Source organism: Diuraphis noxia, unplaced genomic scaffold (genome assembly GCF_037042655.1).
Source record: "Diuraphis noxia isolate RWA-SAM2 unplaced genomic scaffold, SU_Dnox_SAM2 contig0004, whole genome shotgun sequence".
Classification (NCBI taxonomy): domain Eukaryota; kingdom Metazoa; phylum Arthropoda; class Insecta; order Hemiptera; family Aphididae; genus Diuraphis; species Diuraphis noxia.
This window is the reverse complement of record NW_028301714.1, coordinates 19,941,987-19,960,347: the sequence shown is the minus strand read 5'-3', so window position 1 is coordinate 19,960,347 and position 18,361 is coordinate 19,941,987. Positions and strand designations below refer to the sequence as shown.

Genomic DNA, 18,361 nt, shown 5'->3' with positions numbered 1-18,361 from the left:
AATTTAACATAGTTGGAGAATAATTTTATGAAAACTAAATGATATAAAAATTGTAAATTATATATGTGAAATGAATAATTAATCCTTACTAACAACTTGTAACCATATGAACAATTATAAATAGTAACAATTACCAATTTTTAATTTTAACACAATATTTTCAATAAATAAAAATAAATTTGAATTTTTGTATAAAAAAATAACACTATACCTATAGCTAACAGTCGCAAAACTAAAAAGTTTAATTATTAAATGTTACATTTTACAGGAAGTAATTTACCATAATAGACAGATTTGTGTATGAAATCTATTTTTGCAGTCAATACTTTCATATTATCTAAAGACTAAAATGTGCAAATTAATATATAGTAGCTCATTATTTAATTCGTCTTTAAACCATTAAAACCATAAACAAGTAATAATGCATAATGACATGCAACAAGATTTAGGAGACCAATATCCCATATTATCCATGTTTAATTTTTGTCAATTCGGTATGTGAACGCTTTTATATTAAATATTCAATTTACTGTTTGTTGAATTTGTTTTTCCTTTGATTCTCTCGAAGCTTACTGCAATATCTGGTCAAGTAATTAAAATTTTATGTCAAAATTAGTCACTGCACAATTGTATAAAATATATAGGTACCTACTTTATGACTTTATTATTATTTAAGTTTTTAAGCAGATAATAATATAATAGGTTATATGAATTATTTTGATATAAAATGGGATATTGCGTTACAAACCGGCTTAAAGAGATATGTATACAGAGTTGTTATGATTCAATCGAACGAGTGCAATATTATAATAAGTAGGTATGTGAAAAACATATTATAATAGCATATTATAAGATATTCAAGAGTTTCTTTCTTCTTATATTTACACAATTTAAAGTACCATCATTAATCTTATCAGTTCTGTTATTTTTAAGTATTCAAAAAATAATAACTTCTTATTAAAATGTATATTGTATCTGTTACACACATCATAAGTGAATACTATCGGCTAGGGCATAACTTAATATTTATACGACGTTGAGCTAGCTCACAGAGTGTATATTAAAAATATTATTATAAGTAATAGTTAGTAAATAATTCACATTTATTTACGATTTCCATTTGAACTAAATGTTACTTTATAGTTGTTAATTTTTGTCATAAATTAAATTCTAAAATAACTTAAACATGTTTATTCTTGTGTGCTCACAATTTTTGATGTTAATTATTGTCCACGCCATCAATGGATATAACTACACAACTAATTACATAACTGTACCGGTAAGTAAAAACAAAACAAATTAATATAATAATAAGGAAAACAATTTTAAATGTTTGTTTCTTGCCCAACTGTTTCCATCCATGGTATCTCTATTCAAAACTCACAAGTAAAATATCTTTGACTAACTATAGATCGCAGATTAACCTGGGACAGCATATTAAACCTAAACAAATAAACCTATACACTCGAGACTCGATTACGCCTTCTCAAAACATTTATTACAATAATAAATACACTAATATTAACACAAAACTTCTCATATATAAATCTTTAATCAAACTAGTCTGGATTTATCTAACATGATGTTAAAATACAAACCTTTCAAATATAGCACTCAAGATACTTTTAAATGTCCCTCCTTACGTTTCTAAACACGACACAATCCACTACGACATAAAAATAAAATTAGGGCACGCAGAATCATTATCAACGCTACCACAATCATCTTACCTTCACAGTAGCCCCTTAATACAAAATCTCACAATCTCTTCTACTCCTGGAAACCCACCCAAACGTTTAAAACGGAAATGGTTTCTTGACCTACTTGTTCATTCCCTCCCAACAGCTAATCCGTATAAGCAGAACACCAGTTTTGTTTAAAATTTTAAATAATTGCATTTAAAAAAAAATCAACTAGTGAGTGTCATTACTGGATGACTTCTCACATTAAGTATAGCCTGTTAGTATTAAATTATTTCAATTGTGTAAGCGATTGTTAAAATTAATTTATATGTTTACTCTAATCAGTCTAACCACATAAGCCTATAAGCTCCTAAGGCATAGATTCTTTCTTTCAAATAAATAAAAAAAAAAAAAAAATTTCTGTCTCAAAATTTAAAAACTAATAAAACCCAAACCTACATAACTATTTTTATTTGTTTATAAATATTATTAGCGCGTTTGAGATGTTCCATATAAACAATACCCACTCGATGTTTTGAAGATATAAGCCTCGTTGAACTTAATAATAATTATCGTTGTATATAAATGTTATAGACAAAATAATACATAATACTATTTAAAGTAATTTTTACCTTTTAATCGCGTATGCACATTATAAATGCAGTTTCATATGAAATTTAATCATATTTGATTATTTATTATTTTGTTGAAGTGTTTCTATGAAATTGAAATATTGATGCTTGAATAAACTTTCAAGTCAAAATCTCAACGATTGTTTTAATTTTAATTTATACTTCATATCATGTTATATTTTCTAGTTTAAATGGCTAATCTATAGTAGATGCATTCTATTAAATCATAATTTTAAAGGAAGATCGATATCACACAACTTAATATGACGTATTGATTTAAAAACACAAATACTATTCAATGTATTATACTAAAACATTATTTGTGTCAAAATGGCTAATGAGCAGTAAAAAACACAAAAGATTTTTATTAAATAGGACACGAAGCTGATAATCTGAATCAGGTCTTCCAAGTCTAGTTACTTAAGATTTAAGCCTCGAAAAATTAAATGTATTTAAAAATAAACGATTGTTCTTAAAATTAAAATAGAGTAACTTTATACATTAACAGTAATTCAGTAAAACTGAGTAAAATTATACATAATGTAATTGGGGGGGGGGGGGTTGCCGAGCGGACTAAGGCGTCGCGCGTCGGTTGTGACGCACGCAGTCGCCGGTTCGAATCTCGGTCACGGGCGGCATCGCTCTTTGGGCATTTCGCGGTGTCTGGAGAAAGAGGCCGCCGCCCCCCAACCGGGCATGGCAAAAACCTACGGGTGCCCATTCAAAATTCTACCAAAAACCCACGTGTTAAAACCTACAGTACCTTCCCCTACAGTTCCCCAGGCTAACAACCTCAGTTGTCGAAGACCTAACCATAAAAAAATAATTTTTGTTTTGGTAGGTATTTTACTAACCTGCAGTCAGAACATATTGATTGGTCAACTGAAGCGTTTTCACCACATATTTTACGAAAAACGATGTGATTTCTAATTTTCCAGTTGCTCAACCAACCTTGACTAGCTTAAAATTGTTTGTGGCCGAGTTTAGTCGCAAACAATTCGGCCTTCTCCTTTAAAATTGGTCCATTTATTGGAATGTTTAAATCTTTACATTGAATAAACCAATTGAGTAAACTAACCTCTATATCGGGTTATTCAGAAATCTTCATCCTTTTCATGGAGCCTTTATTAGTTTCGTACTTTTGTAAAATATCGTCTTTATTTTTCAGAATAGTTGAAAGTGTACTCGGTGGAACATTAAATTTCTTAGCAATTTCATTTTTCTTTTAACCACTTTTTGTCACATCACTTATTATGTTCACTTTTTCAACAATTGTTAATGTAACCAATTCACGTTTTAGAGACATATAACTACAAATTGTACACGCTACACAACGATATACGACAAATGTCGATTATTTTACAGCACAACAGTACATAGAGATAGTTTCATTTGTACATTTATGATTGTAAACCGGTTATTCTAATGATAAGAAATGACTTCGAGTTATCTATGCTCAACTATTTTTACATTTGACTTATCGGCTATCGTGACAAATATTGCATTGAGTGTATAGGAATTTCCTAGGGGCAAAAAAAAATTCGAGTTATTGAGGTTCGAGTTATCGAGACTTAACTGTATATATTTTATAAATGTTATTAATAATTCAATATAATATATAATTAATATTATTACATATGTCATAGAACACAAAATATGTATAAATGGTACAACTTTACACAATTTTTTTTTGAAATATTATGTACTTATTCTTTTTTTTTTTACCACAGGTTGATCATTTTAGTTATACCAATGATGATACATTTGAATTAAAGTATCTTATGAATGACGAATACTGGGATGTTAATAAAGGTCCAATTTTTTTTTATACTGGTAATGAAGGACGAATTGAAAACTTTGCAGATAATACTGTAAGTTTTTAAGTTGATATTTTAACCAATGAAACGATACATGTTCATTTTAGGTTTAAAATACATTTCGTATACTAGTTATACTTTAATCTGGTTTACATTCATCTCGTTTCTCGCAAGTTTAATTATTTTCAAACGTCATAAAATTGAGTCAAGATAAATAATGAATGATTTTTTGAGTCTTCATGTATTATCAAATTTTTAATTTTGGCATTTGTACCTCTTTTTGGTATGTCTGTTGGGTATGATTTACGGTTTCCTATGCATTTTAATTTTGGTTATGTAATACGGTACGCTGGATAGGCAATTTAGCTTTATCTTTGCCGTGGAGCCATTTTTCCAATAGCATTGTAATATTAATAACGTCAATTTTTTTATAAGCGTACAATAAAATTACTTCACTATTGCTTAATATTCATTACCAAGCGATTGGATGTTATCGGTTACCATAGGTAACCTAACACGTGCCGGCACAATTCCATGATTTATGATTTATTTATTTATTTAAGTGGAATAAATAAGGCCGAGTATGTAAATCGTCTCGAATGGCCATTATCCATGCTTGCACTTATTGTAATTTAATAAAATGAAAATACTAATAATAACGGAAAGCAAAAGGTCGTGGTTGTTTGTCACAGTACACACTTTTTTTTTTTATACAAAATAAATGTTTATAGTAATTTTTCTATACAAAAAATAAATAGGGTTTTATGTGGGAAATATCAAGAGAATTCCAGGCATTGGTCGTGTTTGCCGAGCACCGTTACTATGGCGAGTCCATGCCCTATAGAGATCACTCTTTCGATGACAACGAGAAGTTGGGCTATCTGACTTCTCAACAAGCGATGGCTGACTTTGTAGACCTGATAAAGTATCTACGTGACGATGCACTGAGTGCTGGCAGACGTCCCAACCCAGTATTCGCATTTGGCGGATCTTATGGAGGAATGTTGGCCGCTTGGTCACGCATAAAGTATCCCGCCACTATTGAAGGGTCGGTACATATGTGATATGTAGATAGATATAGTGATAACATAAGTCATAATAATAATAATACCACGAACGGTTCTTCGCAGGAAAATTTTTTCGTATGATCCATTTCCTTATCACATCCTTATCACAATATTATATTATATTTTGAAATATTAGTATTTTCATATTCCATGGTTTAGTACACTGCACAACACCCAAGACAACATTTTATTCACAGACATTTTGTTAATAATAAATTATGGATGAATAATATTATTGACATTTATTAATTGCTTGAACAAAAAAAAAAAATTTGAAAACACTAAACAAATAATAACACCTAACCTCACAGGAAAACATATTAAAAATAATATACTAATTTATAAAAAAAATTGTATGTCAAAATAAAACTTAAAATTGGGAAACCGAAAAATCTACTAGTCGGCGCTGGCTAAACAAGAAAAGTTTACTAACAAGTACACTACTAAAATAGGCAATCTTCCAATAACCCCGAAATCTCCAATTTATTGTTGAGCGTCCTACTTTTATTTTTATGACCCAATTAATGCGATAAGATATACAATGCAATGAATAGGTATTTTCGACGTTCAGCTTTGACTATCCTCTTATTGCTCTTATTATTAGGGCCCGTATTACAGTAGTTGAACTCAGGTTAAACCACCGAATTCCGCCGGTAAAATCAATGGTTCAAGCGTAACCGAGGTTTAAACTATGATTGTAAAACAGGCCCTTAATGTCTTACGAAATACATTGATGGGTAATCGTATAAATCATACTTCCCCGCTAAAATCATGACATTTGGCTGCAATTAATAAATCTACAATCACAATTTATATACAATACATAATACTGTTCTATGATAATACCGTGATAAGTGATGTGGTTTTAAAAATAACCACGAACGTCGTCATTACCATGGTATAAGTGTGATAAGGAAATGGATCATATGAAAAATTTTTCCTGCGAAGAACGGTTCGTAAAAATACCACTTAAATAGATACAGTGCCGACAGTAGAGTCATTGGCACCCTGGGCGAGTAAACAAATATGCACCCCTCCCCATATAAATAGTAGTTTTATTTTAAATTAAAAATTCAAGTTCCATGATTTTATGGTTTCTTTACTTACGCCAACAAATTATATTTAAAAAACATCACTTATGCTTATTGTACTACTTATAAATAAACATATTATATTGTATTATTTCATAAAAAAAAAAAAAATAAAAAAAATTCATATCATATTACAATTAACATTTATTTATTTATTTATTTATATTAATTTTAATTAAAAAAAAGAAGATTCTAAACCTTGATTGTTTTAAGTTCTTACATTATATCATTGAGGCACCCCCCTTTCAACAAGCGCCCTGGGCGTAGGGCCAGGCCGCCCACCCCTAACGCCGGCCCTGAATAGATAGTTTTGTTGTTGATTTAAAATTTGAAAAAAAATAATTTCACAAATTTTACAAGTGGCTTTTGAATTTCGAAAATATTCTTCTCGGTGTTATTAATCAAATGATATTATGTTATAATTACTAGCAATTAGCATGCCCCCCTCCCAAATCATATTTTTGACCTTGGCACAGAGCTAAATCCGTGCCCCTCTTAAATAACAATTAATTTTGAAACATTTTTCTAATATATATTAAAGTAATGTTTACATCAACTTGATCCTTGAATTTGAAATGAATTGAAATTGAACCCCTTGAAAGTCCGGACTCCAGTACCAAGAGTTCTTATGATCTCCCCCCCCCCCTCCTAGTGGGAGCCTTGATAAAAATATTTTTATAAATTGTTTTTACATTATAAATACATACTACTAGTTGTATGCGATGTTCTACTCTTATTATTATTGTATTTTGTTATTAAAATAATAAATAAAATGTAGAGCCATAGCTTCGTCAGCTCCAATATGGCAATTCACTGGGATGACACCGTGCAATGATTTCTATAAAGTGACATCGTCGGTTTATAGAAATACCAGTGCAGAATGTGGATTGACTATTTCAGCATCTTGGAAAGCCATCGATAACATCACCGAATCTAGTAAATTATTTTGTAACATTTTGAATCAATGTAAAATATCTATATTTTATTAACAGCAGTAGTTATAATTAACTATTTAGCTTAATTCAAGTTATAAATCATCAAAACCACTAACTATGACCTCAATAATTTCAAATTTGTCACTGTAAATTTATTTACAAATCTGTTAACCTGTCTGTATTATATTTATCAACCGGTTCATACTATTTTAGTCTTATTGTTTTTTTTTTTTTAATTTGAACTTGTATGTCGTAATATTCGAAATAAAATAAAAAATAATTAAATGCCAAGAATTTTGTTAAAATTGTAACTGGTACAGAGTTAGTTCATCATTTCAAAACATATATTGGTTACAGATTGGATGTATGTACTTCTATCATTAAAGATGTCTTATAAATTTTAAATTTTCTACAAACTGAAATCATAAATCATTAAATCGGTGTCTTGAATCATATACGAAATACAAGTACAAACATTTGTTGATTTAAACTATTTTGACAGGAATTCTCACTAATAAAATATTATAAATTATAAATTATAATTATTGAACCGGGTATACTGTTTTTTGTAGATTCTGGGAAAACGTGGTTAACGGACAACTGGAAACTATGTAAACCGTTAAAGCACTCTGACGACGTAGCACAACTAAAATATTGGGCAACTGACGTGTATGTGGCACTGGCGATGGTTAATTATCCTTACGAAGCTAATTTTCTTGCTCCTTTGCCCGCAAATCCGATCAAGGTATTGGTTTATTATGTGTTAATAATATAACCTAAAATTGTATAATTTTAAAGGATTATTAATTCAAAAGTTTTAATTTTATAAATAATTTAAAGTGAAAATTATGTTGAAAAGTATAGCAATTATAATTGAGTACTTATCTCATATGACAAGAAACTAATTTTTTTTTATAAAATATAATATTTGTGCTTTATAATAAAAATAATACTGCATTTTTTTAATTCAGAAACGCGATGAATGTAGGTACTGATTTTATAATAATGTGTTTTTTATTTTACGTTTTTATCTGTTATTTCTAAAGCACTAAAAAAACTTAGGTATTCAATTTAAATATATATTTTCAGGTAGGAAAGTGGATCTACTTGGTGTTTTTTTCTGACGTGGATGGGAGTTAAATGTAAAAAAATTCCCAATAGCAGAAGGAATTTTTTCTTAACATATTACATATTTTTTTTTTTGGTTTTTAACGGGTTAATTTCAAAAATATAATATTATAGTTTTAGAATACTGTGTTTCTTATTTATCTTATATGACATAGTCGCGACAAGCTCCTCATCTAAGTTATTTTTACTAACATCTATAATCTTAAATAAATGTCGCTATTTTAATGTAGGTCTTTAAACATTTTTTTTAGAAAATAGAATTTTGACCATTAATTTATTTATTATGTTAATTTAATTTTCGACATTAAATCTAATAACCTAACGAAATTTATATAAATAACTTGGAAACTTGTGACTTAACTCGACGAGTTCACAAATATTGTTTAACGCGTCTAGTCTTGAATAGTTACGAGTTACGATAAAATTACAATTAATTTTTATCCACAGGAAGTCTGCAAGTCGATGACGAATCACACGGAAGACGACAAGACGCTCTTGATGTCGGTGTTTCACGGGCTGAACGTGTATTTCAATTACACCGGATCGGCCACCTGTTTGAATCTATCGGCGTTCTCGGACGATATAATGAACGGATGGGATTATCAGGTGAGTTCAGCCCTGTTCAGGCACTTGTAACCATGGTATTAAATGAGTAAATATATCATAAAACAAGGCGTATAATATAATATAATATAATACGTATATACCTACTAAAAAAACATAGCTTTATCTATGAAAATAACTTTTTATAGAAATAAGACTATTAAAAATTATAAATATATTAATAACTGTATAGAATTACTGAGAACAAATAGATATCAGTGGTGTAGCCAGGATTTTTCTTCAGGGGGGGGGGAGGGGTGCTAATCAATTTTTACACAACAGTGGTTTATCTAGGTTCTTCCATAAGTTTAACATGTAGAAAAAAACACTAAAAATAACAATGCATTATCGATAATAACTCTTTCTCCAGAAACTGATATTAAATATCGAAAGTCGTCGAGGCGTTTTTCACATATATAATATTATATATATATTATACTACGTATGCTAATAATATATTAGTACGCACTAATTATCTATAAAATACACACTATAGTAGGTACTTACGCAGAATGTACCCAATAGCACAACTGAGGGAGGGGGGCTAAGGTGCTTAGCCCCTTTGATTACGATTTAGCAGCCTTTATATATATCGTATAATTATTTTAAATGGGTAGACCCTGAACAACTGAACTTAACAATTTTTATATTTAATTAAATAAAAAATAATATTATTTCAATTGAATATATTATATTAGTATTTATAATCATTATTATCATATTAATAAATTAATCGAGCCATATAATACATAATTTATAGGTAATAAGAAGGTGTATAATATAAAGCCGCGTACACACTTGTAACATTAGCGCGTAACATCCTTTGATGCGACTCAATTTACCGACAACTGGTGGAACTGTGTTACGACGTTACAGCGTAACAGAAAATGTTACAAGTGTTTACGCGGCTTAAAATAATAATACAATTAAATAATATAAAAATATGAATTCAATAACTCGTGAATACGTCAAAATTGAAAATATTATGATTTCCGATTAAATTAGTTGAAAAAAAATTAACATAGTCTTATAACCTATGTAACAATTTAACTACTTATTTAATAATAAATAATTATAAAAACAATCAAATCAAGTATAACTATAGTATAAGTAATATATCATCATAACTTATACTTATACTTATATACTTTATTGTCATTGTACTTGAGCCCACCTGGGCGTTTACACCAAATAAATAATATTAGGTGTAAGTAATTAAATAAATAATAATAAAAAAAATAATGTCAGGTAATTAAAATTAAATTTTAACCTTTTTAGATTCTGAGCGGAGCGATGAATGTATTGATTTTACCATGATGTTTTTTTTTTTTTGTGTCTGTCATCACGTTTTGGGGCAGTAAAAGTGCTTCGATTTATGACTTCAGTACCTCGTTCGATCAGAAAGTGAATCTAATTGGTACTTTGGGGGGTCAAAAATAAAATTTTAAATAATCGGGATAAACAAACTAAAAATTAAGGGGAAAACGGGAAATTTTACGCACTATCAGTTTTCGACAAAATCGATTTTGGTTTTCGATGTAACATTAAAACAAATGACTATAGATTCGTGAAATTTTCACCGAATGTTTATTTAAGTATATTCTATCTACCGTACAATTTTCAAAAAATTTCGACTTAAGTTGAACTATTCATAGGCATTTGAAATTTTCGATCATTATTAGTTTTTTTAAAATCAATATCGATAAAAATTTATTTGTTAGGCAGAAAAGCTTAAAAATTTAATACAAGGCTCTTAACATAGTATTACAATAGCAGTTAAAAAATATAAGAAATTCATAGTCATAATTTTTTTTATAAGCATTCAAAGTTTAATTTTGACAAAATACGTAAAAATCACAAAAATTCACAAAATATTTTAAGCTAGAAATTCATAAAAATTTTCTTTTTAAATCTAAGATTTGAAAATTTAATACAAGATTCCTTACAAGATTTTCAATCTTTATTACAAATAAAAATTCCATCGGGAATTCAAATTAAATTTTTATGAGCATTTGAAATTTAAATTTTTACAACATTGGATTTTCACTTTTAGCGACTTCTTTATTTTGGTGTAACTCTAAAACAAATGACCGCAGATACTTGAAATTTTCACTGAATGTTTATATAGGCATTTTCTATATTTGATAAAATTTTCAAAATATTTAGACTTGTTTTGAGTTGTTTACTGACATTTTATTTTTTTCAACATTCTTAGTTTTTTTTCTATAAATATCGATAAAAATGTATGTGTTCGGTAGAAAAGCTTGAACATTTAATACAAGGCTTCTAACACATTGTGACAATAGAAGTTAAAAAATATTAAAAATACGTAGGCACGATTTTTTTTTTATATGCATTTAAAGTTCAAATTTTGTCTAAATACGTAAAAATTACGGCACTGTTCAAATCATCTTAGATAGAAATTCATAAAAGTTTTTCTTTTTTATTCTAAGATTTGAAAATTTAATACAAGGCGCCTAACATATTTTTACAATAGCAGTTGCAAAATAAAAGGAATACATAGTCAACATTTTTTTTTAAGCATTTAAAGTTTAAGTTTTGACAATGTATTATGTAAAAAATCACGAAAATTCACAAATTATTTTAAGCTAGAAATTCATAAAAAATTTTCCTTTTATATCTAAGATTTGAAAATTTAATACAAGGCTCATAATATATTTTTACAATAGAAATTGAAAAATAAAAGAAATGCGTAGTCACAATTTTTTTTTACAAGCATTCAAAGTTTGAATTTTGACAACATTTGTAAAAATCACGAAAATCACGAAAATTCGCAAATTATTTCAAACTAGAAATTCATAAAAAATTTTCTTTTTAAATCTAAGATTTGAAAATTTTTAATAATCTATAATAATATATCCTAGACAGATAAACAGATAAACCGTCTTCGCTCAGAATCGTTTTTCGTATACAATGATATAATATCATTGGATTCAAATTTAATCCCATCCATTACAGTAACCCACTTGTAACCTACTGTACAACAGAGCGACATCCACGACTTACCCGCCTTTTTTAATTTCATTTGTACAAACTTATCAATAACGTTTTGAAAATCAACACCGATAACCGATTACGGATGGCATAAAAACCTATCTTATCTATAAATACTTGGACACCGGTCATTGTCAACAAACACGAATACATCTATTATTATAGTATATAGTTAGTAAAATTAATTTTTTTAATGTCCAAATAATGTTCAATATTATTTAATCACATATGTGTAAATATGAGTATTTAATATATAAATAAAATATTTTTTCTATATCTTAATTTAAATATCATGACATTGGCGGGGCCCTGAATTTGTGGGGGCCCCTGGGCTGCAGCCCACTCAGCCCTCTCCTAAATCCGGCCCTGGGCCCACATGGGTTATTTTAAGTTGATATAAGATATTTTCTTTGGAAAGCTGATCACCTTCCTCTTAGAAATTTAAATCTAGTTGCGCCTATATAATTATAGTTGTACTTATTATTAAAGCTGATATTTATTTTAGCTTCGATTCGAAACTATGCATCTCAAATCATAAAAGTTAATTTAATAATATTGTAACACTATCGGTTTTGTATAACTGTTCGAAATAAAATTTAAATATTTCTATATGGCCATGTGATGAGATATTTTTCAGGCTTGTACGGAAATGATAATGCCGTTATGTACGAATGGCGGCGAGGACGATATATTCGAAGCGAACACTTGGGATTTCGAAAGCTACGCGGAGTACTGTGAAAATCGATATGACGTCAAACCGTCCACAGACGATGTCGAAAAACAGTACGGAGGCAAAAATCTCAAAACTGCGTCCAACATAATATTCAGGTAATTATGCACCTATTATATTAAAATATTAATATTTACTACATAAATTATGTGCAAAACTTATTTTTAATTATAAGTGATTCGATAACGTTAAAACTTAAAGCAATATGAAAAATGTAATGTATTATAATATTTACATCATGTTATTTGTTTAGGTATACGGTATACCCGTCGATTTAGGAAATACGGAATTGTTCGTTTTTTATGCAGTTATTTAGCGAATATTTTAACAATACAATCTTTCACAATTTACACGATTTTGGTTTTGTAAGGTTGGACTCAGTGACTTAATATTTCTCTAACCCCATTCATATCACAACCTAATTTTTCTTGCTATTAAATTTATCCAATACGCGACTAGAATATATTTATACGCAAGGTATTTGGATATTAGGTTGTACATGTACTAATTAAGAAAAATGTTATGGCAAACTAACAGGTAACGTTTTAGGACTAGTCATGTAAATATTTACTAAAATGTAATATTTCAATAAATTTCAATTTAATTTGTGTAATGGGTGCGAGATTGGAGATATAATATCACTGATCCACACGTCAGTACGTCACCCATTATTAAATTTTGATTAATCAACTAAATGCATGAAATTTATTCTACAAATTCTTGCTAAATACGTCATAAATATAGTAATATATAAAAAAATTACATATTTTCGTTGGGATGATTTTTTTGAAATGCATCTGGAATTGGCACCCAGGTCAAAATAGAATGTATTATACCTACAAAATGGATAGGTACCTATAAAAACTACTTACTATAATTATAGCATCATACTCTAACAGTGCCGTAGCTTGAACTAGATGGGCCTCGGTGCAAATTTAATCTGCGGCCCCTTTAAATAGGCGCACATTGCAGGGTGTAAATATAGGGGTGCTGATAAAATCATCAATCTGTTCAAATAATTCTAAAAGTTACATAAAAACGTAACATTATTATTATTATTTTCGTATGGCGCTATGTCCGGGAATAGGGACGAAGGCCTAGTTCGGACGCCTATTTGGCAGAATTTCTAGTATATTATTAAGATCGGAGAACGGTGATTTTCTATCAAAAATATGAGCAGAATTTTCATCTACTTATTACTTCAGAACAAACTTCGATATTTTGATTTTTAATCCAAATTTTATTCCGCCCTCTCCTCAACAAAATCAAAAGAAAAATATTTTTATTAATCAAAAAGAATTCCAGAATGAAAAATATCCATGTAAAAAGCACGTTTAATCTTAAAAAAAAAATGCTAAAAAAGAGAAAGTTAATTGATGAACAAAATAATTGAAAAAAATTGAATGATTGCCAAATTTCTATTTAACAAAATTCGTAGAAACTATAGGTATGTCGTAAATGGCAGTGTTGGTGAGTTGAGGTCCAATCGCCCAATCCCTAAATGACGAGTGACGGCCCGGGTTTATGAAAAGTACGTAAGAATTGCGGCCATACAATAATGTATATAATACATTAGTCATTAATACATATATATAGGTATATATTATATACTATAAAACTATGATATATAGTTTATAAACCTCACAATATTACGTATTTTCTAGTATAAATTGTCGTACTAATATTAATATTTGTCTTGAAAAAAATTAAAGTAATCATATATTAATAATATTTTTTTTGTGTAATAAGAATAAAGTGTATAATCATCATATTATTAAAAATAAAATTATATACGTTTAATATATTATACAAACGAAACAGCGATTGATTTCGGACTGAATACACATTGTCAATTATTTTCATTTTGACATTTTAAATTATCCGATTATCGTTGTTAATGCAAGACATACGGCAGATAAGACGATAAACGATCTATATTATCTTTATCATATAATACAAAAATATATAACTTTCCATGCGTATTGAGCATTTTGTTTATTGCTATGTATATCCAAAACCGCATCTGCAATATACATGATAATAATATGTAACTTAGTAAGTTAGTAACTATACTACTATAGTCTATAAGTAATACTACTGTATATATATTATATAGGTAAGGTACATAAGTAATGATAATTACTCGGGCCGCAACTCACCTACCGTTAAAATATTGTCGGGTCGCAACTAACATATACCTAAAATATTATCGGGCCGGAATTCACCTGCAGTCTCCAACATCGGAAACAAGTCGGGCCGCAACTCACCCACAGCCGTAAATTAATACCACATTATTAATTTTGTTTTCATTATTCTTTATTTTTATTAACTTTAATTAGTTCGATATTTAATATGACTATCATTATATAAGTTTATACTTAATTTATTATATCAAAAAATATGACAAACAAATATACTTCGTTAATTGCTCATATACCTATAATACTTGTGTAATAATACTTACAACTGATTAGGCTATTAACAACGAGGGCGTGCTTACCATCTGAGTAGGTGTCATAAGTTTGAGTAAAATAGAATGGGAACTGTTGTCGTCGGTAGAATATACAATAATGTTGAACTATATAGTTGAGAAAGTTAATGTTAACGTCATAGTTGTATTATAAAAGTATCTAAAGTACATCGTAGACATTCCATATATGTTACCCATTGTTACCAGCAGTAGATTTACCGGTAACCAATTCGATAATTCGGAACAAACTAGTTGGCGTTAAGACTCTTGCGACTATAATAGTATAATAATGAATTTATTAGAAATTATTTTCTTAGCAATGGTTTATTGGATCCATGGTCTAGTGGCGGCGTGTTGAAGAGTATTTCGTCGTCCGTCAGGGCGTTATTAATATCTGATGGTGCCCATCACTTGGACTTGAGGCCGTCCCATCCTAACGACACGTCATCCGTCATCCATGCAAGGAAAACCATTAAACATTGGATCGAAAAATGGATTTTTGATTACAGATATCGGAAGTAAACGGACGAATGTAATTGATTCACACTTTTGACACTTTTCACAGTTTTGTAAATTCCTATATACGAAAATATATATTATTGATATAAATTATGGTTTGAACTAAAGATATAGTGTGAGACTCGTCGAACCTGCTGATGATATTGTGACCTGCCAATATTCTCGATCGAGTGGCAACTGCAGGCAATAATATTATATAATTACTAATTACTAATTTATAAATTATAAATATTGGAAAATCATACAAGAGTAATACCTATTTTATATTATTGCGGAATTCCTAAAATCAAACAGATAAATACCTGTTACAGTATTGAACAACATGTAGTTCCAATGGTAAAATAAAATAATCTTAGCACAAATAATGTCACTATCTATAATATTCCAAAGAGTCCCGGAATAATAAAAAAGCTTCGAGCCCTTAAATACTCAGATCCATAGACCATAGGCACGATTTCAATAAAAATAACATAAAAATGCATTTTCTTATTTTAGTTTTTTTCTTTTTTGTAGGAAGAAGTTTTCGTTGTATAAACACGAACGTTATTTGAGGGTGCTAATTTTGAAATTTGCGGTGCATTACCCTATAAGCACCCCTCCCCCTATTTACGCGTTACGCCTATGGATACAGGGCCAAATTAAGGTTTTTATCGCCCTTAGGTTGAAATAAATTTACAACCTAATTAACATATTGATGTTTTACTCCTAAAAGCGAATGGCCTTTCACACCCCATATTAAAAATGACTCATGTTCAATACTTAATATGGTAAGTGCATTTAATTGATCCAGTGACATCCACGTATATCGAAGATAATCTGTTATTGTTTTCAAGCAAGAAAAAGTATTTAGCTGAATAACTAAATAGTCAGATCTGTAGATGTACCAATTTACCTATTTATTCTATACTATTTCGATATTGGAATTAAGTTTTTTTCATGTACAATTTGAAGTTTAGGAATTTTTTTTTTATTATTATTATCATAACTAGTTGCATTATGTGTGATTTAAAATGTGGACATTTATTAATAAATTCATTTAAATCTATATCATTATGTGATTAGACTTTCAAGCTTGACAACTACATCAAATGGTTAACATAAATATTGTGATACGCTATTCTTCTCGTGTTAAGTTCAATCAATAAACGATCTAAAATAATTAAAAAAGGTATTCATTTTAAATTCTTCTTTTCTAGAATTAACCAAATTGTTATTTCGAGTCTCATCATAAAAAATTAGATTTTGTTTTTTTGTCTTTATATCCTTTTACAACAGATTTTTCAATTGATTTTATTTCAAATTCATGAATATTTTTACGAGTAATTGTAATTTTTCAAATTAATAATTGTATAGCTCAACCACGATCTATTTCAACTCTTTGTAATAACTACATAAAACATAATAGTCCTTATTACTAATTTAAATTATGATAAACGTAACTATATAGAAATAAACATTGTCTAGATTGTCAAAATTTTTAACTTATTGGTTAACCTCGTCCATCTTCCTAACAAATTATCATTTCTTAAAAACATTGAATTTGAATCGTACCGACGATATATATTTATAATAATATACTGTAGCTGCTATAGGATTAAACAATATTTTAATTAATTATATTATAATATGTATACTATATTAAAGAAAACTAACTAGTTAGTAGTTTTGTATTATATTCTTTAATAAAAACCATAAATATTAATTAGTTTGGTAAATTTGGGATATCCGATATTTACTACAGACTGCAGTAATGTATTGCAAGTTTCCACACCACCTTAGCTTATAAAACGATGACATTCTAATCATTCTATGTCACGTTTAATGTAACATGAGGTATTGCAAGAGGCGCGTTTTTTTTATTGTGGTGTCCCCGTGTAGGCCTATTCCACAAAGAGGAGAATGAGAATGACTTGCCGGCCAACGATAATGAAAGAAACTGAGAAACCGTAGGAAATTTTTTATATTATACATTATTTTGGCTAATATAATAATGCAGGTTAATATAAATTTAAAGATTTGTAGATCTAATATTGTATCTTTTCGCTAACCGCAATTCTCCCAATGCCCCCTATACCGTATTAAATTAAAGACGTGATAGATATCGTCATCGGTATAGTCCTTAAAACAAAACTAGACCAGAGAAAATAATTACAAAATAAATGCATTCTATACATAAAATAAATATGATATTTTTCACATATTAGTTGTCTACTAAATTTAACACGGCAGTATTATATTTCTACCTATACATAATTTAGATTATACATTAAATAACAAATGTAGTAATAATAGGTATATACTATTATACACGGTTTAAGATAATATACAGGTTAGCTATCGGCTATCTAAATTGTATTGATAGCTGCGGTCAGAACTCGTCACGGGTTTAGCGCATAATTTCACCACATCTGTAGAGCGCTAGTAGTAAGTAGGGTCATATAGCATGTTAGGGAACTCGGAACTACCTATATTATTATTCGATAATTCAATATTGTGATTGTGATTTTCTATTTCTTTTCTAATTTCTGATTGAGATTTGCGAATTATTGCGATTGCCTTTAAGTAATTATTATGCTCCCTTGATGCAGAATATTCTAATTTTATTTTGCATTTTTAGCTGTAGATACAACTTTTAAATTATTTAGGTCATTTTTCAACATTTTTAAGTCATT

The 18,361-nt window shown here is 28.8% G+C and overlaps 1 protein-coding gene across 3 annotated transcripts; it reads left to right on the top strand.

Moving 5' to 3' along the window:
• The first annotated feature begins 984 nt into the window (after positions 1 to 984).
• LOC107167018 (lysosomal Pro-X carboxypeptidase-like) lies at positions 985 to 15,779 on the top strand. Of its 3 annotated transcripts, none has more exons than XM_089226539.1 (8): positions 985 to 1,279; positions 4,045 to 4,185; positions 4,890 to 5,179; positions 7,068 to 7,225; positions 7,797 to 7,969; positions 8,800 to 8,958; positions 12,608 to 12,798; positions 15,473 to 15,779. In XM_089226539.1, the coding sequence occupies exons 1-8, from the start codon at positions 1,187 to 1,189 to the stop codon at positions 15,690 to 15,692; spliced, it is 1,425 nt and encodes a 474-aa protein (XP_089082665.1). In that variant the 5' UTR covers positions 985 to 1,186; the 3' UTR covers positions 15,693 to 15,779. The 3 variants fall into 3 exon arrangements, with proteins under 3 accessions (XP_089082665.1, XP_089082667.1, XP_089082666.1); XM_089226541.1 differs by lacking the exon at positions 15,473 to 15,779 and adding an exon at positions 14,817 to 15,143 and having other exon boundaries at positions 986 to 1,279; XM_089226540.1 differs by having other exon boundaries at positions 987 to 1,279; positions 15,488 to 15,779.
• Positions 15,780 to 18,361: the final 2,582 nt, after the last annotated feature.

What these genes read in the sequence shown, in the direction of transcription:
- LOC107167018 (XM_089226539.1), top strand. Translation starts at nt 1,187, where the DNA reads ATGTTTATTCTTGTGTGCTCACAATTTTTGATGTTAATTATTGTCCAC. An exon ending in AAAACTTTGCAGATAATACT is followed by an intron (nt 4,186 to 4,889) that starts GTAAGTTTTTAA and finishes AAAAATAAATAG; the next exon opens with GGTTTTATGTGGGAAATATC. An exon ending in TGAACGGATGGGATTATCAG is followed by an intron (nt 8,959 to 12,607) that starts GTGAGTTCAGCC and finishes GATATTTTTCAG; the next exon opens with GCTTGTACGGAAATGATAAT.